Raw genomic sequence first — 22491 nt, 5'->3', positions numbered from 1 at the left:
GTCGACCTAGTACATGACGACCTAATGACCCTGTCGACCTAATGCATGTCGACCAATAATAGTCGGCCTAATGACTGTCGACCTAAACTGTGTCGACCCAACGCCCCATACCCTTGAGTCCTGTCCCTGTCGAGATGGTTAAACCTAGGGGGGAATCCAGTTACCTGCAATTAATTTGCGGGTGCGATTAAGTGCGGTTGTATTTTGCACTTACAGTACTACTGACGCACATTTATGGGGTTACAGGCAAAAACGTGCGAGTCCGGCACTAGAAGGGGCTTTGCGGGTAACTGGATTCCTCCCACACTAGCATTTTTGTAGGTCATGAACCCTAGTTGTAAGGAAATGTCTCCTGTAGTGTCTTTGTGGTTCATGTTTGTATGTAAATAAAATGCAGACATGCAGAGGACATCTTAACTACAAGATGGTACTATAGACCTGTTTGGAATCCGGTTTGATTGTATGATTGCTCCCTGTGACAATATTGTCTCTACATTAAGACTATAGAATTATTTTTTGGGATGTGTTGGAGACTATGGGCCTTATTCAGCTAAGTGCGATCACACAGCGATTGCCAGGAAGTGTCTGTTTGTGGGAGGTTACATGCTGTCTGTGGGGAGTGGTTGGGAAAACGCAGGCATGTCATGGCCATTTTCAGGGCGTGCATCTGACATCAGCTGCGATTGCTGTAATTAAAAACATGGCGCCGCTGTGACTGCAGCCGCATGTATACTGCGTATGCATGGTTGAACCGGAATTGTCGATGGTACTCGATTTCTGCATATGCATTGCAATTATGCGATTGCATAGGCAAATTTGCGTATGCATCGGTGGGTGTCTTTTACCTTTCTGGGCGGCTCTTCTCGTGCATTTTTCTCTATCGTCCTAGTGGATGCTGGGGTTCCTGAAAGGACCATGGGGAATAGCGGCTCCGCAGGAGACAGGGCACAAAAAGTAAAGCTTTTCCGATCAGGTGGTGTGCACTGGCTCCTCCCCCTATGACCCTCCTCCAGACTCCAGTTAGATTTTTGTGCCCGGCCGAGAAGGGTGCAATCTAGGTGGCTCTCCTAAAGAGCTGCTTAGAGAAAGTTTAGCTAGGTTTTTTATGTTACAGTGATTCCTGCTGGCAACAGGATCACTGCAGCGAGGGACTGAGGGGAGAAGGAGTCAACTCACCTGCGTGCAGGATGGATTGGCTTCTTGGCTACTGGACATCAAGCTCCAGAGGGACGATCACAGGTACAGCCTGGATGGTCACCGGAGCCGCGCCGCCGGCCCCCTTGCAGATGCTGAAGACAGAAGAGGTCCAGAATCGGCGGCTGAAGACTCCTGCAGTCTTCTAAAGGTAGCGCACAGCACTGCAGCTGTGCGCCATTTTCCTCTCAGCACACTTCACACGGCAGTCACTGAGGGTGCAGGGCGCTGGGAGGGGGGCGCCCTGGGAGGCAAAATGAGTACCTATAAAGGCTAAAAATACCTCACATATAGCCCTAGAGGCTATATGGAGATATTTAACCCCTGCCTGATTTCTCAAAATAGCGGGAGACGAGCCCGCCGGAAAAGGGGCGGGGCCTATCTCCTCAGCACACGGCGCCATTTCCTCTCACAGCTCCGCTGGTCAGGACGGCTCCCAGGTCTCTCCCCTGCACTGCACTACGGAAACAGGGTAAAACAGAGAGGGGGGGCAAATTTATGGCGATATTTTTATATAACAAAGCAGCTATAGGGGAGCACTTATTATAAGGCTATCCCTGATATATATATAGCGCTTTTGGTGTGTGCTGGCAAACTCTCCCTCTGTCTCCCCAAAGGGCTAGTGGGTCCTGTCTTCATTAGGAGCATTCCCTGTGTGTCTGCTGTGTGTCGGTACGTGTGTGTCGACATGTATGAGGACGATATTGGTGTGGAGGCGGAGCAATTGCCAAATATGGGGATGTCACCTCCTAGGGGGTCGACACCAGAATGGATGCCTTTATTTATGGAACTACGGGATAGTGTCAACACGCTAAAGCAGTCGTTTGACGACATGAGACGGCCGGACAATCAATTAGTGCCTGTCCAGGCGACTCAAACACCGTCAGGGGCTGTGAAACGCCCTTTGCCTCAGTCGGTCGACACAGACCCAGACACAGGCGATGACTCCAGTGGTGACGGTGACGAATCAACCGTATTTTCCAGTAGGGCCACACGTTATATGATTTTGGCAATGAAGGAGGCGTTACATTTAGCTGATACTACAGGTACCACTAAACAGGGTATTATGTGGGGTATGAAAAAACTACCTATAGTTTTTCCTGAATCAGAAGAACTAAATGACGTGTGTAATGAAGCGTGGGTTGCCCCTGATAAAAAGCTGATAATTTCAAAGAAATTATTGGCATTATACCCTTTCCCGCCAGAGGTTAGGGAGCGCTGGGAAACACCTCCTAGGGTGGACAAGGCGCTAACACGCTTATCTAAACAAGTGGCGTTACCCTCTCCTGAGACGGCCGCACTTAAAGATCCATCAGATAGGAGGATGGAAAATATCCAAAAAAGTATATACACACATGCAGGTGTTATACTACGACCAGCTGTAGCAACTGCCTGGATGGGCAGTGCGGGGGTAGTTTGGTCAGAATCCCTGATTGAAAATATTGATACCCTGGACAGGGACAATATTTTACTGTCGTTAGAACAAATAAAGGATGCATTTCTTTATATGCGTGATGCACAGAGGGATATATGCACACTGGCATCACGGGTAAGTGCTATGTCCATTTCGGCCAGAAGAGCTTTATGGACGCGACAGTGGACAGGCGATGCGGATTCAAAACGGCATATGGAAGTTTTGCCGTATAAGGGGGAGGAGTTATTTGGAGTCGGTCTATCAGATTTGGTGGCCACGGCTACAGCCGGGAAATCCACCTTTCTACCTCAAGTCACTCCCCAACAGAAAAAGGCACCGACTTTTCAACCGCAGCCCTTTCGTTCCTTTAAAAATAAGAGAGCAAAGGGCTATTCATATTTGCCACGAGGCAAAGGTCGAGGGAAGAGACAGCAACACGCAGCTCCTTCCCAGGATCAGAAGCCCTCCCCGGCTTCTACAAAAGCCTCAGCATGACGCTGGGGCTTCTCAAGCGGACTCGGGGACGGTGGGCGGTCGTCTCAAAAATTACAGCGCGCAGTGGGCTCACTCGCAAGTAGATCCCTGGATCCTGCAGATAATATCTCAGGGATACAGGTTGGAATTAGAGACAGATCCACCTCGCCGTTTCCTGAGGTCTGCTTTACCAACGTCCCCCTCCGAAAGGGAGACGGTGTTGGAAGCCATTCACAAGCTGTACTCTCAGCAGGTGATAGTCAAGGTACCTCTTCTGCAACAAGGGAAGGGGTATTATTCCACTCTTTTTGTGGTACCGAAGCCGGATGGCTCGGTAAGGCCTATTCTAAATCTGAAGTCCTTGAACCTGTACATAAAGAAGTTCAAGTTCAAAATGGAGTCACTCAGAGCAGTGATAGCGAACCTGGAAGAGGGGGACTTTATGGTATCCTTGGACATCAAGGATGCGTATCTCCACGTTCAAATTTACCCCTCACACCAGGGGTACCTCAGGTTCGTTGTACAAAACTGTCACTATCAGTTTCAGACGCTGCCGTTCGGATTGTCCACGGCACCTCGGATCTTTACAAAGGTAATGGCCGAGATGATGATTCTTCTTCGAAGAAAAGGCGTATTAATTATCCCATACTTGGACGATCTCCTAATAAGGGCGAGGTCCAGAGAACAGCTAGAGATGGGATTAGCACTGTCTCAAGAAGTGCTAAAACAGCACGGGTGGATTCTGAATATTCCAAAATCCCAGTTAATGCCGACAACTCGTCTGCTGTTCCTAGGGATGATTCTGGACACGGTTCAGAAAAAGGTTTTTCTCCCGGAGGAAAAAGCCAAGGAGTTATCCGAGCTTGTCAGGAACCTCCTAAAACCAGGAAAGGTGTCTGTACATCAATGCACAAGAGTCCTGGGAAAAATGGTGGCTTCTTACGAAGCGATTCCATTCGGCAGATTCCACGCAAGAATTTTCCAAAGGGATCTGTTGGACAAATGGTCAGGGTCGCATCTTCAGATGCACCTACGGATAACCCTGTCTCCAAGGACAAGGGTGTCTCTTCTGTGGTGGTTGCAGTGTGCTCATCTATTGGAGGGCCGCAGATTCGGCATACAGGATTGGATCCTGGTGACCACGGACGCCAGCCTGAGAGGCTGGGGAGCAGTCACACAAGGAAGAAACTTCCAGGGAGTATGGACGAGCCTGGAAACGTCTCTTCACATAAACATTCTGGAACTAAGAGCAATATACAATGCTCTAAACCAGGCAGAACCTCTGCTTCAGGGAAAACCGGTATTGATCCAGTCGGACAACATCACGGCAGTCGCCCATGTGAACAGACAGGGCGGCACAAGAAGCAGGAGGGCAATGGCAGAAGCTGCAAGGATTCTTCGCTGGGCAGAGAATCATGTGATAGCACTGTCAGCAGTGTTCATCCCGGGAGTGGACAACTGGGAAGCAGACTTCCTCAGCAGACACGATCTTCACCCGGGAGAGTGGGGACTTCATCCAGAAGTCTTCCACATGCTGGTAACCCGTTGGGAAAGACCAATGGTGGACATGATGGCGTCTCGCCTCAACAAAAAACTGGACAGGTATTGCGCCAGGTCAAGAGATCCGCAGGCAATAGCTGTGGACGCGCTGGTAACGCCTTGGGTGTACCAGTCGGTGTATGTGTTTCCTCCTCTGCCTCTCATACCAAAAGTATTGAGAATTATACGGCAAAGAGGCGTAAGAACGATACTAGTGGTTCCGGATTGGCCAAGGAGGACTTGGTACCCGGAACTTCAAGAGATGATCACGGAAGATCCGTGGCCTCTACCTCTAAGGAGGGACTTGCTTCAGCAGGGTCCCTGTCTGTTTCAAGACTTACCGCGGCTGCGTTTGACGGCATGGCGGTTGAACGCCGGATCCTAAAGGAAAGAGGCATGCCGGAAGAAGTCATTCCTACTTTGATTAAAGCAAGGAAGGAAGTAACCGTGCAACATTATCACCGAATTTGGCGAAAATATGTTGCGTGGTGCGAAGATCGGAGTGCTCCGACGGAGGAATTTCAACTGGGTCGATTCCTACATTTCCTGCAATCAGGATTGTCAATGGGTCTCAAATTGGGATCTATTAAGGTTCAAATTTCGGCCCTGTCGATTTTCTTTCAAAAAGAATTGGCTTCAGTCCCTGAAGTCCAGACCTTTGTTAAGGGAGTGCTGCATATACAGCCTCCTGTGGTGCCTCCAGTGGCACCGTGGGATCTAAATGTGGTTTTGGACTTCCTAAAATCTCATTGGTTTGAACCACTAAAAAAGGTGGATTTGAAATATCTCACATGGAAAGTGACCATGCTTCTAGCCCTGGCTTCTGCCAGGAGAGTGTCAGAATTGGCAGCTTTATCTTACAAAAGCCCATATCTGATTTTCCATTCGGACAGGGCAGAACTGCGGACTCGTCCGCATTTTCTCCCTAAGGTGGTGTCAGCATTTCATCTGAACCAGCCTATTGTAGTGCCTGCGGCTACAAGTGACTTGGAGGACTCCAAGTTACTGGACGTTGTCAGAGCATTAAAAATATATATTGCAAGGACAGCTGGAGTCAGAAAATCTGACTCGTTGTTTATATTGTATGCACCCAACAAGATGGGTGCTCCTGCGTCTAAACAGACGATTGCTCGTTGGATCTGTAGCACAATCCAACTTGCACATTCTGTGGCAGGCTTGCCACAGCCTAAATCTGTAAAGGCCCACTCCACAAGGAAGGTGGGCTCATCTTGGGCGGCTGCCCGAGGGGTCTCGGCATTACAACTTTGCCGAGCAGCTACGTGGTCAGGGGAGAACACGTTTGTAAAATTTTACAAATTTGATACTCTGGCTAAGGAGGACCTGGAGTTCTCTCATTCGGTGCTGCAGAGTCATCCGCACTCTCCCGCCCGTTTGGGAGCTTTGGTATAATCCCCATGGTCCTTTCAGGAACCCCAGCATCCACTAGGACGATAGAGAAAATAAGATTTTACTTACCGATAAATCTATTTCTCGGAGTCCGTAGTGGATGCTGGGCGCCCATCCCAAGTGCGGATTATCTGCATAAGTTGTACATAGTTATTGTTAACTAATTCTGGTTATTGTTGAAGGAAGCCATCTTTCAGAGGCTCCGCTGTTATCATACTGTTAACTGGGTTTAGATCACAAGTTGTACGGTGTGATTGGTGTGGCTGGTATGAGTCTTACCCGGGATTCAAAATCCTCCCTTATTGTGTACGCTCGTCCGGGCACAGTACCTAACTGGAGTCTGGAGGAGGGTCATAGGGGGAGGAGCCAGTGCACACCACCTGATCGGAAAAGCTTTACTTTTTGTGCCCTGTCTCCTGCGGAGCCGCTATTCCCCATGGTCCTTTCAGGAACCCCAGCATCCACTACGGACTCCGAGAAATAGATTTATCGGTAAGTAAAATCTTATTTTTAGCAGAAGAAGTTTTGAGAAAATCTCAATTTCTGTCTCAATAGGGATCCAAGCCATACTTGCCTACTCTCCCGGAATGGCCGGGAGGCTCCCGAAAATCGGGTGACCCTCCCGGCCCCCCGGAAGAGCAGGCAAGTCTCCCGATTTGCGGGGTCCCCCCTGCCCGTCCACCCACTTAGTGTGTAAAGTGGGCGGTCCGGGCAGTCGATGACGCGATTCTTGCTGAATCGCGTCATCATAGCCACGCCCCCTGCAGTGTAATGTCGGTGATCGCGGCATTACAGAGCGGGGGCGTGGCTTAAAGGAGGTGTCACTGTGACCCCGCCCTTGCTCCGCCCCCGTCCCGACCTTGCTCCACCCCTGTCCCGCCTCCGGCCACCCCCTCCTTTACAGCACAGCCTCCCCTGCCCGCCCTCTGAGCCGACCTGGCTGCTCTCTCCCGCGGAGAGCAGCCAGAATATCGGTAAGTATGATCCAAGCTGAATGAAGTCCTCTGCGTTAGGGACTATTTGGTAATGTGTTAGAGACTACTGGGTTATCATTGGATATTGAACTGACACTTTTTTTATGAGCTGTACCTATGTAACTTCCATGTTCATTATTATTAAATAAAAGGAAGGTTATTTATTTATTTATTTATTTATTTATTTGTGTATCCTTCATTTTCGTATGAAAACATGCTATTTAACAAAGTGTATGGCCAAACTGAAAAGTGATCCAGTCACATATTTTGGATAAGCAGCAGGTTTATTTACGATGCGTTGGGTATAGGAAAAAAAATAAACCCTAGAGAGCCAGATCAGACAGCTAGAGCAAGGTCATCAATGTATATTGTTGATAACCAATAACCACATAGGGTGTCATTCCGAGTTGATCGCTAGCTGCCGTTGTTCGCTGCGTAGCGATCAGTGAAAAAAAACGGCTAATCTGCGCATGCATATGCGCCGCAATGCGCACGCGCGTCGTACAGATACAAAGTCCATTGTGGTTTTGCACTGGATCTAGCGACGATTCCAATTGCACAGACGGCCGCAAGGTGATTGACAGAAAGAGGGCGTTTCTGGGTGTCCACTGACCGTTTTCAGGGAGTGCTTAGAAAAATGCAGGCGTGTCTGGGAAAACGCAGGCGTGGCTGGGCGGGTGTGTGACGTCAAAAGCCGTCCCTCCGTCGTTAGAATCAACGCACACGAAGAGTAAGTCCAGGGCTGGTCTTGTTTTGCACAAAATGTTTTTGCAGGAGCTCTGCTGCACAGGCGTTCGCACTTCTGCAAAGCGAAAATACACTCCCCGGAGGGCGGCGACAATGCGTTTGCACGGCTGCTAAAAACTGCCAGCGAGCGATCAACTCGGAATGACCCCCATAGTCACACTAGTCTGATCATCTGCCAACCAGATTTACCGACCAGCCTGATCAAAGGTTGAACAAATATTTCAGGACTGAAAAATGTAGTGTGTAACACTGCTGTTTTATAGTGAGGCCTTATTCAGACCTGATCGCAGCAGCCAAATCTTTCTCTAATGGGCAAAACCGTGTGCACTGCAGGTGGGGCAGATATAACATGTGCAGAGAGATTAAGATTTGGGTGGGTTATTTTGTTTCTGTGCAGGGTAAATACTGGCTGCATTATTTCTACACTGCAATTTAGATTTCAGTTTGAACACACCCCACCCAAATCTAATTCTCTCTGCACATGTTATATCTGCCCCACCTGCACTGCACATGGTTTTACCCATTAGAGAAACATTTTACTGCTGCTGCGATCTGGTCTGAATTAGGCCCTATGTCATCTTTTACATATTAATCTTATTTCTCTTACGTCCTAGAGGATGCTGGGGACTCCGTAAGGACCATGGGGAATAGACGGGCTCCACAGGAGACATGGGCACTTTAAGAAAGACTTTAGGTATGGGTGTGCACTGGCTCCTCCCTCTATGCCCCTCCTCCAGACCTCAGTTTACTACTGTGCCCAGAGGAGACTGGGTGCATTACAGGGAGCTCTCCTGAGTTTCCTGAAAGAAAGTATTTTGTTAGGTTTTTTATTTTCAGGGAGCCTGCTGGCAACAGACTCCCTGCATCGTGGGACTGAGGAGAGAGAAGCAGACCTACTTCAGTGAGTTTCAAGGCTCTGCTTCTTAGGCTACTGGACACCATTAGCTCCAGAGGGATCGGTACGCAGGTCTCACCCTCGCCGTCCGTCCCAGAGCCGCGCCGCCGTCCTCCTCGCAGAGCCGGAAGATAGAAGCCGGGTGAGTATGAGAAGTAAGAAGACTTCAGAGGCGGCAGAAGACTTCAGATCTTCACTGAGGTAACGCACAGCAGTAAAGCTGTGCGCCATTGCTCCCACACAGCACACACAGGCAGACACTGTAAGGGTGCAGGGCGCAGTGGGAGCGCCCTGGGCAGCAATAAACCTCGTTTTCTGGCAAAAGTATATATATATACAGCTGGGCACTGTATATATAAAGAGCCCCAGCCATGTTTTTTACATATTTGAGCGGGACAGAAGCCTGCTGCTGAGGGGGCGGGGCTTCTTCCTCAGCACTCACGAGCCCCATTTTCTCTACAGCACAGCGCTGAGAGGAAGCTCCCCGGACTCTCCCCTGCTTATCCACGGTGAAAGAGGGTTTTAAAGAAGGGGGGGGGGGGGGGGGCGCACATATTTGGCGCAATATACAGATTACAGCGCTTTCTAGGTAAACATATTGTGGTTTTTCCTGGGTCATATAGCGCTGGGTGTGTGCTGGCATACTCTCTCTCTGTCTCTCCAAAGGGCCTTGTGGGGGAACTGTCTTCAGATAAGAGGATTCCCTGAGTGTGCGGTGTGTCGGTACGCGTGTGTCGACATGTCTGAGGTAGAAGGATTTCCGGGGGAGGAGGAGGAGAAAATTAATGTGGTGTCTCCGTCGACAACGCCGACACCTGACTGGATGGATATGTGGAATGTTTTAAGTGCTAATGTAAATTTATTGCACAAAAGATTAGACAAAGCGGAAGCTAGGGAACAGCCAGGGAATCAACCCATGTCTGTCTCTATGTCGCAGGGACCTTCGGGGTCTCAAAAGCGCCCACTATCCCAAATAGTAGACACAGATACCGACACGGATTCTGACTCCAGTGTCAACTACGATGATGCAAAGTTACAGCCAAAAGTGGCTAAATGTATTCGATATATGATTATTGCAATAAAAGATGTTTTGCATATCACAGAGGAACCCCCTGTCCCTGACACGAGGGTACACATGTATAAGGAAAAGAAACCTGAAGTAACCTTTCCTCCCTCACATGAGCTGAACCAGTTATGTGAAAAAGCTTGGGAATCTCCAGACAAAAAACTGCAGATTCCCAAAAGGATTCTTATGGCGTATCCTTTCCCGCCAAAGGACAGGATACGGTAGGAATCCTCCCCTAGGGTGGACAAAGCGTTGACACGCTTATCCAAGAAGGTAGCGCTGCCATCCCAGGATACGGCTACCCTCAGGGATCCTGCTGATCGCAAGCAGGAGGTTACCTTGAAGTCCATTTACACGCATTCGGGTACCTTACTCAGACCGGCTATTGCGTCGGCCTGGGTGTGTAGCGCTGTAGCAGCATGGACGGATACCTTATCAGCGGAAATTGAAACCCTGGATAAGGATACCATCTTATTGACCCTAGGACATATAAAAGATGCTGTCTTATATATGAGGGATGCTCAAAAAGACAATGGTCTATTGGGTTCTAGAATCAACGCTATGTCGATTTCTGCTAGACGAGTCCTATGGACCCGGCAATGGACAGGTGATACCGACTCAAAAAGGCATATGGAGGTTTTACCTTACAAGGATGAGGAATTGTTTGGAGAAGGTCTCTCAGACCTGGTCTCCACAGGTACAGCTGGTAAATCCAATTTTTTGCCTTATATTCCCTCACTGCCTAAGAGAGCGCCACATTATCAGATGCAGTCCTTTCGGTCACAGAGAAACAAGAAAGTACGAGGTGCGTCCTTTCTTGCCAGAGGTAAGGGCAGAGGAAAGAAGCTGCACAACACAGCTAGTTCCCAGGAACAGAAGTCCTCCCCGGCCTCTACAAAATCCACCGCTACGGGAGTCCGCCCTCGACTTTTCAGCCACATGTGGGTTCACTCACAGGTGGATCCCTGGGCAGTAGAAATTGTTTCTCAGGGTTACAAGCTGGAATTCAAAGAGGTGCCTCCTCGCCGGTTTTTCAAATCGGCCCTGCCGGCTTCTCCCTCAGAAAGGGAGTTAGTGTTAAATGCAATTCACAAATTGTATCTTCAACAGGTGGTGGTCAAGGTTCCCCTACTGCAACAAGGGAGGGGATATTACTCAACCCTGTTTGTAGTCCCAAAACCGGACGGTTCGGTCAGACCCATTTTAAATTTAAAATCCCTGAACCTATACTTGAAAAGGTTCAAGTTCAAGATGGAATCACTCAGTGCGGTCATCGCCAGCCTGGAAGGGGGGGATTTTATGGTATCCCTAGACATAAAGGATGCATACCTTCATGTTCCAATATATCCACCTCATCAGGCGTACCTGAGATTTGCGGTACAGGATTGTCATTACCAATTTTAGACGTTGCCGTGTGGGCTTTCCACGGCCCCGAGGATTTTCACCAAGGTAATGGCGGAAATGATGGTGCTCCTGCGCAAGCAGGGGGTCACAATTATCCCGTACTTGGACGATCTCCTCATAAAAGCGAGATCAAGGGAGCAGTTGCTGAGCAGCGTGTCACTTTCACTGAGAGTGTTACAGCAACACGGCTGGATTCTCAATATCCCGAAGTCGCAGCTGGTTCCTACGACTCGTCTGACCTTCTTGGGCATGATTCTGGATACGGACCAGAAAAGGGTTTATCTTCCAACGGAAAAGGCTCAAGAACTCATGACTCTGGTCAGGAACCTATTGAAACCAAAACAGGTGTCAGTGCATCACTGCACTCGAGTCCTGGGAAAGACGGTGGCATCTTACGAGGCCATTCCATTCGGCAGGTTCCATGCGAGGACCTTCCAATGGCACCTACTGGACAAGTGGTCCAGGTCACATCTACAGATTCATCGGTTGATCACACTGTCCCCCAGGGCCAGGGTATGTCTCCTGTGGTGGCTGCAGAGTGCTCACCTTCTAGAGGGCCGCAGGTTCGGCATTCAGGACTGGGTTCTGGTGACCACGGACGCGAGCCTCCGAGGTTGGGGAGCAGTCACACAAGGAAGAAACTTCCAGGGTCTTTGGTCAAGTCAAGAAACTTGTCTTCACATCAACGTCCTGGAGCTGAGGGCCATATACAACGCCCTTCGTCAAGCGGAGACCTTGCTTCGCGACTTACCAGTTCTGATCCAGTCAGACAACATCACCGCAGTGGCTCATGTAAACCGCCAGGGCGGCACAAGGAGCAGAGTGGCAATGGCGGAAGCCACCAGGATTATTCGCTGGGCGGAAAATCATGTAAGCGCATTGTCAGCAGTGTTAATTCCAGGAGTGGACAACTGGGAAGCAGACTTCCTCAGCAGACATGACCTGCATCCAGGAGAGTGGGGACTTCATCAGGAAGTCTTCGCACAGATTGCAAGTCAGTGGGGACTGCCCCAGATAGACATGATGGCGTCCCGCCTCAACAAAAAGCTGCAGAGGTATTGCGCCAGGTCAAGAGACCCTCAGGCGGTAGCTGTGGACGCCCTAGTGACACCGTGGGTATTCCAGTCGGTCTATGTGTTTCCTCCTCTTCCTCTCATCCCAAAGGTGTTGAGAATAATAAGAAAAAGAGGAGTACAGACAATTCTCATTGTTCCAGATTGGCCACGAAGGGCCTGGTATCCGGATCTGCAGGAGATGCTCACAGAAGATCCGTGGCCTCTTCCTCTAAGACAGGACCTGTTGCAACAGGGGCCCTGTCTGTTCCAAGACTTACCGCGGCTGCGTTTGACGGCATGGCGGTTGAACGCCGGATCCTAGCGGAAAAGGGCATTCCGGATGAGGTCATTCCTACTCTGATAAAGGCTAGGAAGGCTGTGACAGCTAAACATTATCACCGTATATGGCAAAAATATGTTTCTTGGTGTGAGGCCAGGAATGCTCCTACGGAAGAATTCCATCTGGGCCGTTTCCTTCACTTCCTACAGACTGGAGTGAATTTGGGCCTAAAATTAGGCTCCATTAAGGTTCAGATTTCGGCCTTATCTAGGTTTCATCGGTCTCCGACTGATGCTATGTTGTTTTTTCATACTGTTAACTGGTTAGTTTATCACAAGTTATACGGTGTGAATGGTGTGACTCTTGTCCTTGGTTTAACAAAAATCCTTTCCTCGTACTGTCCGTCTCCTCTGGGTACAGTTTCTCTAACTGAGGTCTGGAGGAGGGGCATAAAGGGAGGAGCCAGTGCACACCCATACCTAAAGTCTTTCTTAAAGTGCCCATGTCTCCTGCGGAGCCCGTCTATCCCCATGGTCCTTACGGAGTCCCCAGCATCCTCTACGGACTACGAGAAAAAGATTTACCGATAGGTTTAAAATCTTATTATATCTGATTGTGACATTTCAGGTGAGAGGTGTGCTCCTTTTTGCAGTTTTTCAGATTGCTATATACTCAATAAACATGCACCAGTCACTATTTTTTGGAGTGTGTTGATCATACTTGCCTACCTGACCCTCTCCATGAGGAAGAAAATGCTCTGTTCCTGGACTTTCCTGGTAATGTATGCATACCTCCCAACTGTCCCGATTTTCGCGGGACAGTCCCGTTTTTTGGGGACTGTCCCGCTGTCCCACCCGCGGGCCGCAGTGTACTGCGGTGGGGGAGGGGTGGCAGTTAGGAGGCTCTGTCTCTCGCTGCCCTGCTTAGCAGAGCAACAGTGGATAGACGCTGTGCGCATGCGCACAGCGTCTATTCACTGGAGTCAGAGGGAGAGGGGGCATGCCAGCGGCTCACAGAGTGCTGGGCATGCCCCCTCAGTTACAAAAACTGGGGCATGGCTCGCGATCACGGGTCCTCCCACAAAGCCACGCCCCTTTTATTAGGTCACACCCCTTTTCCGGGAGCGAGCGGCGAAGCCGCGCGTGTGTCCCTCTTTAGAGAAATTAAAAGGTGGGAGGTATGATGTATGTTTTCCATCACTTGTGGTGAAACACCTTTCTTATCAATTAACTAGCTTACCACAGGTGATGGCAATCATACATTACCAGGAAAGTCCAGGAACAGAGCATTTTCTCCCTCATGGAGAGGGTCAGGTAGGCAAGTATGGTGTTAATCATTTAAAGTTCTCATAAATGAGGATTACCTGATACTCCTGTATGATAAATGGAGACCGCCATATTTGTACTAGAGTAGTACAATGCCCAGCTGTGTGCCGTACTTGGTTTAAAGGGTATGTAAACATAGCTCAGGGTGTGCAAACACCGTTTATTATGGCACAACCTGCAGTATTGATTTGTTATTGCTTCTCAGTATGCATCATGTTCAGAGGTACAGTGCGTACTGAGCTCCCAGACAGATAGGCTCACTTCCTTTTCACCGCCCATGAAGTAGTTTTTCCAAAATACATCCAAGCTACAAGAGATCCACTATTTACAGGGCTTACTTATTCTTCTGTTCTTTCAATGGTGATACTTTCAGCAGTGTGGTCTAATACAGCCCTGAGAATGCTGTGTGTCAGTGCCATGGGGAGATTCATGCATTTTCATTTACAGTGGTTGTTTAGGCATTACATGGCGCAGTAATACCATACCTGTTCTTCAGTCCTAAGGGCAGCTTTTCGGTTTGAAGATTTGTCCCTGGATATGTTTATTTTCTCCCATATTTTATAAGTTAATATTAATCAGCTGAACAACACTACTTCTCGTATTGTATACTGACCACACATGCGCTAGTGGTTAGTTGCCGGTAGGGACCCTACGAATCCCTCTCCAGTAGTTTTTTTTTTTTTAAGTAGCCCATTAGCTACAACTGGAGATGGCGTTAGCTACCAGGGCCCAGCTCCGGGATGCATCACATTCCTGAGCTTGGTGAATTTGGTAAAAAAGCAGCCCCACTGCTTTTGAGATAAACAAAAAACTGGGGATGGCAGCATGTATCTCCGATATCTTCTGCAGTCCTCTGAATATAAATGCCGGGGAGACTTAATATTTGTGAGTACCCCCTAAAAACACCCATTTACCCCGCAAATATTGATTGATAAATATTAAGTGATAAATCGGCCCTCTAAACTCATTGTAAAATAAGGGAAAGCAGTCCTAAAGTTATACCTTTCCAACTTTTGAAGCTATAAAAGGTGATGTGCATTATAGTGGAGGGGGTGTGGTCTCAGGTGGAGGGGGCGTGGCCTCACTGCATGACCCCCGCTATCGTCATTTTGTGGGCAGTGGGACATTGGGTGGGGCAGCGGGACAGTGTCCGAATAGCGGGACTGTCCTGCGGGAATCAGGACAGATAGTAGGTATGCAGTGGCGGCTCCTACTTATTTTAAGTAGGGAGGCTTCCGCTACCCCTATGCTCACGGAGAGGAGTCCCGGCACCTGCGCAATGGATCTGGCAGGTGCCAGGACCAGCGCAGGCGGAGTGGTGTGACTGAACAAACTCCGGCTTCTATGGACTGCATCTGCTGCAGCCCATAGAAGCCGGATTGGCTGCAACCCATAGAAGCCAGATCGGATTGGACTGCGCCAAAGACAGGAAGTAGCGTCCTACAGGAAACCAGCTCCCTGCCTATCACAGCCCGGACTGGCAGTCTGTGACTGACAGGTATGACTTCCAATAGGAAGTCACTGCCAGTCACAGGGAAGCCAGTGCAGTCACGGACTGCATCAGGCTTCATTGACACCTATTGGGTTGGTGGATTTTACATGGGGGGCTGCAGTCCTGTAAAGTTCCTCATGTTTGTCATGATCTGTATTTTTTATGTGGATGTGATAAATATTTTCCACCTAAATTCATGATGTGAAAATAAAAATGTTCACACAAATTTAGCAATAATCTCTCTCAAAGATGGTTTGGCTCTAGACTGCATACTGCACGTGTGCGGCCATTAGTGGGGGAAAAATCCACAGTAGCCTATAGTCTAGAATCCAACTCTAGCTAAAAATGAAATACTTATAGGGGTATCCAATTAGATCCGATCCATTTTCGGCTGGCGGAAGCGGACGGATATCGCAATTAATGACCAATGGTCACTATCGTGTAATCCAAATAGGGTACATTTTCATCGGCTGAAAACAGACCTGCGATCGTGCAAAAACACATAGCATCACCCATGTGTTATCGTGGCTCCGGCAGCCGCTTATCGCTGGTTATGCGAAGCAGCGGGTGGTGGGGGGTTTGATGGGGGTGTGGGGGTGGGGGGGATAGGGGAAACTGCCGCATCAGGACTAATAGGGTAGCCCCAGACGGAATTTCTGCTGGAGTAATTGGATAACCCCATTAACATATTATATGTCTCACTCTGAGCACAGGAGCCCAATCTTTATCTTGCAGGAAGAAAAATCCCATGAAGTGTTCTTGACACTGAAAGTAAAACTAAACCAAGAAACAGCAGAGCAATTATTATTATTTATTTATTTCCAGATATTTATATAGTGCACACATATTCCGCAGCGCTTTACAGAGAATAATTGTCCATTCACATCAGTCCCTGCCCCAGTAGAGCTTACAATCTATATTCCCTACCACATGTACACACACATTCACACTAGGGTTAATTTTTTGTTGGGATCCAATTAACCTACCAGTATATTTTTGGATTGTGGGAGGAAATCAGAGCCCCCAGGGAAAACCCATGCAAGCACAGGGAGAATATACAAACTCCACACAGTTAGGGTCATGGTTGGTATTGAACCCATGACCCCAGTGCTGTGAGGCAGTAATGCTAACCATTACACCATCCGTACTGCCCAAATGCAGCAATGGTTGTTCTGTTGAAAACAAGAGGAAAATATAGACAGGAAAGCATTTGGTAATGTTATTATAAATAGATTGTAAGCAGAGGACAGACTGTGTATTATTATGTTCTGTTAGTCTTCATTTTATACACTATCAGTGTTTACTTTTAAGATACAACTTATGTTCCTGTTAAACTCTTTTTTTATTTAATTTGTTGCATATTTTAAGTTTTTTGTTCAGACATTTTAAGAAAATAAATGTATTTTATGTTCAATCAATCTAAGTAGCCTGATGATTTACTTGCTGGTAATGAGTATGCCTTGTTCTACCATTTTACTACAGTAAATGTGTTATTATTAATAATTAATATACATTAATATACATTTGCGATTATAAAGGTGTCACAGTCTGTCAGTACTCAGAGGAGTAGGAGTCAAAGGTTTTACATACCAACTCCGCAGTCCTGATGTTAGTGTTGTTTCTACATTATTATTATTATTATTATTATTATCATTATCATTTTTCCTGCATGCTTATACTTGCAACTGAGTGATTATCGCCAGACCGCATGCAGCATGACCGCAGTGCGCACGCATGAGGGTACCTTTGTGATGCTGCTCATAGTGAGGAATAAGTCGCACAGTGATTGATAGGAAGAGGCCGTTTGGGGGAGGTAAAAGGGAGTGTCTGCAAAAACACATGCGCGTCATTACCATTTTCGGGTCGTGTCTCGGATGTGACTACGATCTCGTAAGCATAAAACATAGCGCCAGCATCGCTACTCCTGCAGAAATTCTGCACGACCGTGGGTGTCCATGTTCCTCGGATCTGCATAGCGGTTGCACCGGTGTACGCAGTTGCTGAGCATGTTGCAATAGCTTCGGTGGACCCTGGACAAATATATATATATATAAAAGTGAGACACAGTCAGATATGGACCAATTGGGGTAAATTTACCAAGGTGGGAAATATTTTGAACTGGTGATGTTGCCCATAGCAACCAATCAGATTATATCTATTATCTTCTGGTAGCAGCTAGATAAATGTTAAGTAGAATCTGATTGGTTGTCATAAGCAACATCACCAGTTCTAAAAAAAACTCCCACCTTAGTAAATTTACCCCATTGAGTCTGCAAACCAAAACTGCCAATGTGTTTAGGCACCCACATCAAACAGGCAAACAGTAACAATTAGCCTGAGATGAATGTTATCTATGTTTTGGGTTTAAAAAGATGCACAAAACCCCTGCAAAAAAAAACATGGCGTGATTTATTTACCGTGGCAGTTGCACATCATGTTTCCCAGAGCTTATTGTAAATAACATAACTACATTTCATTATATCCATACATTGGCCCATTAAAACCTCTGTACAGTACCTGTCATGTTCTCATACTATAATTGTTGTGTAACTCTATTCACAGAGATCGCATTGCTCGTGTTGGCCTGGGAGTCATCCTAAACATTGCGAAAGAAAGAGATGATCCAAAACTAGCACCTACCCTCTCAGGCATTCTTGAGCACATGTTCAAACACTCGGAAGAAACCTGCAGACAGCTGATATGTGACGGAGGACTGGACTCCATTCTGTTCTGGTGTCGCTGGACAGACCCAGTGGTTCTGCGACACTGCGCTCTGGCCCTGGCAAACTGCGCAATGTACGGTGGACCTTCCAACCAGCGTCTGATGATTGAAAAGAGAACAGCTGAGTGGTTGTTCCCTTTAGTTTTTTCCAAAGAGGATGAGCAGATTCGTTTTAATGCTTGTCTTGCAATCACCGTACTAGCAACAAACAAGGAAATCGAGAAAGAGGTTGAGAGGTCGGGTACGCTGGCATTAGTTGAACCCTTTATCTCTACCTTGGACCCTCAAGAATATGCCCGCTCACTTCTGGACAACAGTGACAACACACAGGGAAGGACAGCCGGTGACCTACAACGTCTTGTGCCACTGTTGGACAGCTCCAGGTTAGAAGCCCAATGCATCGCTGCCTTCTACTTGTGTGTGGAGGCGGCTATAAAATCCGAACACAAGAACACAAAGGTGAATCATACTTACCTTGTCCATCTTTATATACCAACTTTCACCAGAAAAATTAAATGCCTTACCCGCCCCATCCATGGCAGTCAGCTTATTCCCGATTCACTTACTCCACCTGTCTTATTGACTATTTAGCTGCAATGTTATAGGTTTTATAGGATTTGGGGGATTTTAAAAATAAGAAATATGTAGGTATATATTTGATACAGATACAGTTGTGCTCATAAGTTTGCATACCCTAGCAGAATTTGTGATTTTCTGGCCATTTGTCAGAGAATATGAAAGATATCTCACAAACTTTTCTTTCACTCATGGTTAGTGGTTGGGTGAAGCCATTTATTGTCAAACAACTGTGTTTACTCTTTTTAAATCATAATGACAACAGAAACTACCCAAATGACCCTGATCAAAAGTTTACATACCCTGGAGATTTTGGCCTGATAACATGCACACAAGTTGACACAAACGGGTTTGAATGGCTACTAAAGGTAACCATCCTCCCCTGTGATCTGTTTGCTTGTAATCAGTGTGTGTGTATAAAAGGTCAGTGAGTTTCTGGACTCCTGAAAGACCCTTGCACCTTACATCCAGTGCTGCACTGACATGTCTGGATTCTGAGTCATGGGAAAAGCAAAAGAATTGTCAAAGGATCTGTGGGAAAAGGTAATTGAACTGTATAAAACAGGAAAGGGATATAAAAAGATACCCAAGCAATTGAGAATGCCAATCAGCAGTGTTCAAACTCTAATTAAGAAGTGGAAAATGAGGGATTCTGTGGAAACCAAATCACGGTTAGGTAGACCAACAAAAATTTCAGCCACAACTGCCAGGAAAATTGTTCGGGATGCAAAGAAAAATCCACAAATAACTTCAGCTGAAATACAGGACTCTCTGAAAAAAAGTGTTGTGGTTGGTTCAAGATGCACAGTAAGGAGGCATTTGAAGAAAAATGGGCTGCATGGTCGAGTCGCCAGAAGAAAGCCATTACTACACAAATGCCACAAAGCATCCCGCTTACAATACTCCAAACAGCACAGAGACAAGCCTCAAAACTTCTGGAACAAAGTCATTTGGAATGATGAGACCAAAATTGAACTTAGTGGTTGGGTGAAGCCATTTATTATCAAACAACTGTGTTTACTCTTTTTAAATCATAATGACAACAGAAACTACCCAAATGACCCTGATCAAAAGTTTACATACCCCAGTTCTTAATACTGTGTATTTCCCCCTTTAACATCAATGACAGCTTGAAGTCTTTTGTGGTAGTTGTGGATGAGGCTCTTTATTTTCTCAGATGATAAAGCTGCCCATTCTTCTTGGTAAAAAGCCTCCAGTTCCTGTAAATTCTTGGGCTGTCTTGCATGAACTGCACGTTTGAGATCTCCCCAGAGTGGCTCAATGATATTGAGGTCAGGAGACTGAGATGGCCACTCCAGAACCTTCACTTTATTCTGCTGTAGCCAATGACAGGTCGACTTGGCCTTGTGTTTTGGATCATTGTCATGTTGAAACGTCCAAGTACGTCCTATGCGCAGCTTCCGGGCGGATGAGTGTAAATTTTCCTTCAGTATTTTCTGATAACATGCTGCATTCATCTTGCCATCAATTTTGACCAAGTTTCCACTGCCTTTGTAGCTCACACATCCCCAAAACATCAGCGATCCACCTCCGTGTTTCACAGTAAGAATGGTGTACCTTTCATCATAGGCCTTGTTGACTCCTCTCCAAATGTAACGTTTATGGTTGTGGCCAAAAAGTTCAATTTTGGTCTCATCACTCCAAATGACTTTGTTCCAGAAGTTTTGAGGCTGGTCTCTGTGCTGTTTGGAGTATTGTAAGCGGGATGCTTTGTGGCATTTGTGTAGTAATGGCTTTCTTCTGGCGACTCGACCATGCAGCCCATTTTTCTTCAAATGCCTCCTTATTGTGCACATCTTGAAACAACCACACCACTTTTTTTCAGAGAGTCCTGTATTTCAGCTGAAGTTATTTGTGGATTTTTCTTTGCATCCCGAACAATTTTCCTGGCAGTTGTGGCTGAAATTTTTGTTGGTCTACCTGACCGTGATTTGGTTTCCACAGAATCCCTCATTTTCCACTTTTTAATTAGAGTTTGAACACTGCTGATTGGCATTCTCAATTGCTTGGATATCTTTTTATATCCCTTTTCTGTTTTATACAGTTCAATTATCTTTTCCCGCAGATCCTTTGACAATTCTTTTGCGTTCCCCATGACTCAGAATCCAGACACTTCAGTGCAGCACTGGATGTAAGATGCAAGGGTCTTTCAGAAATCCAGAAACTCACTGACCTTTTATACACACACACTGATTACAAGCAAACAGATCACAGGTGAGGATGGTTACTTTTAGTAGCCATTCAAACCTGTTTGTGTCAACTTGTGTGCATGTTATCAGGCCAAAATATCCAGGGTATGTAAACTTTTGATCAGGGTCATTTGGGTAGTTTCTGTTGTCATTATGATTTAAAAAGAGTAAACACAGTTGTTTGACAATAAATGGCTTCACCCAACCACTAACCATGAGTGAAAGAAAAGTTTGTGAGTTATCATTCATATTCTCTGACAAATAGCCAGAAAATCACAAATTCTGCTAGGGTATGTAAACTTATGAGCACAACTGTACAAAAAGGGATAAAGGCGATGGTTTCTAATAGTATGCATTATACTTAGTATTACAGCAGAGGTAAAATAAAAATAGAAATCACTAAAACATAAAATAAAAGATACAGAAAGTTAATGAAACATGCTGAAAGGTAGGAAGGAAAAGCAATAAGATAGGGAAGAGAGAGAACAAAAGCATCACAGAATACTAAAAGCACTGTCAAAATAAACAAAAACCACTTCAGAGGGAAAAGAAAGAAAGAAAAAGGTTTAAGGATAGAACACTATAACAGGGCAAGATGTACCTGCACCTGCATGCCCCTAACAGGCACTACAAAGTAAGAATAGATGCCAGAGAAGGTGATATATCCCATGGTCAGGGCTCTCTAAATTTTCCATTGATTAATATACACATATAGTTAATTTTATCAAGCCAATGCCAGTGACTGAGGAAGTGATTTAGATTGCAACCTAGAAAGCTATAAAGGTAAACAAAAATGATAAAAAAAAGCAAGGTACAAGTGGTTTTGGGCACATGAAGTATAGACTGGTTGAGAAAGGCTTTAAGGCTTACTATGGAGATTTAGGGAGGATGACTATACATACAGCAAGTCCAAGCCCAAAATGCCACACTTTCTGGAAATCTACAACATGTGAATCAGATAAACCCCAGGTTCAGACCCTCTCCAGCAAAGGGGTTATTCTCAGGAGTCAGGAGTTAGACGTTTGCTCTGAAATCTTTGGCCAAACTACGGACTCCAGCCTTAGCTCAAGGCCACCCCGAATATCAACAAAGAGGTGGTTATCACGGTGTAGATGAGATTCATGTAACTTTCTTTTATGAAGGTTTAATGTAAACTCTTGTAATAGCTGTCATTGTGGCTATATTTTCCCCCTTTTGGCACATTTGTAAACAAAGGAATATATTGGTGAATTTGGTGGTAATGGAAAAATTCAGCTGTGGGAAATTTTTGTCTTAGGATAATCAAGGGGGTTAAAATGCACTGATACTATTGCCTATTCTGTACAAGACTTCATTTACCTATCAGTAAATGTAGCTCTGGATTGGTCTTGGAAGAATTAAGGTTGTATGAACCATGGAGTGATTGGGATTTAGTGTTAGCCAGGCTTACTAACTACTATTTACACTTCTGGTGAGTGTCCCTTTCCCACACTGGGAAGCACTATCAACAATATAGGAAATGTGTATGGTGTTAGCCAGGCTTACTATTTACTATTCTGGTGAGTATTCCCTATCCCACATTGGAAAGCACTGTCAACAACATGCTCCTATCCTAACCAGCTGGTACTTAAAGTGTACCCGTCACACCAGCCATGTAACAGCTACTGAAGACCGCTTAGATACAAGTAGGAATGGTGTCACCTGTGCACTTGGAACGAGATAGAAACTCACTAGAGTT

General features: G+C 46.4%; 1 protein-coding gene across 1 annotated transcript in view; it reads left to right on the top strand.

Annotated features, from left to right (window-relative positions):
- The window catches only part of SARM1 (sterile alpha and TIR motif containing 1), a 73922-nt gene that overhangs the window by 28734 nt on the left and 22697 nt on the right, over window positions 1-22491 (top strand). Inside the window, exon 3 of the mRNA XM_063956137.1 lies at window positions 17829-18447. Within this exon, the coding sequence (XP_063812207.1) occupies window positions 17829-18447 (619 nt within the window). The remainder of the gene's footprint in view (window positions 1-17828; window positions 18448-22491) is intronic.

This window comes from Pseudophryne corroboree, chromosome 2 (genome assembly GCF_028390025.1).
Source record: "Pseudophryne corroboree isolate aPseCor3 chromosome 2, aPseCor3.hap2, whole genome shotgun sequence".
In the NCBI taxonomy this organism is placed as follows: Eukaryota; Metazoa; Chordata; class Amphibia; order Anura; family Myobatrachidae; genus Pseudophryne; species Pseudophryne corroboree.
Note: the sequence above shows the minus strand (reverse complement) of the source record. Positions and strands in the feature narration are given on the sequence as shown.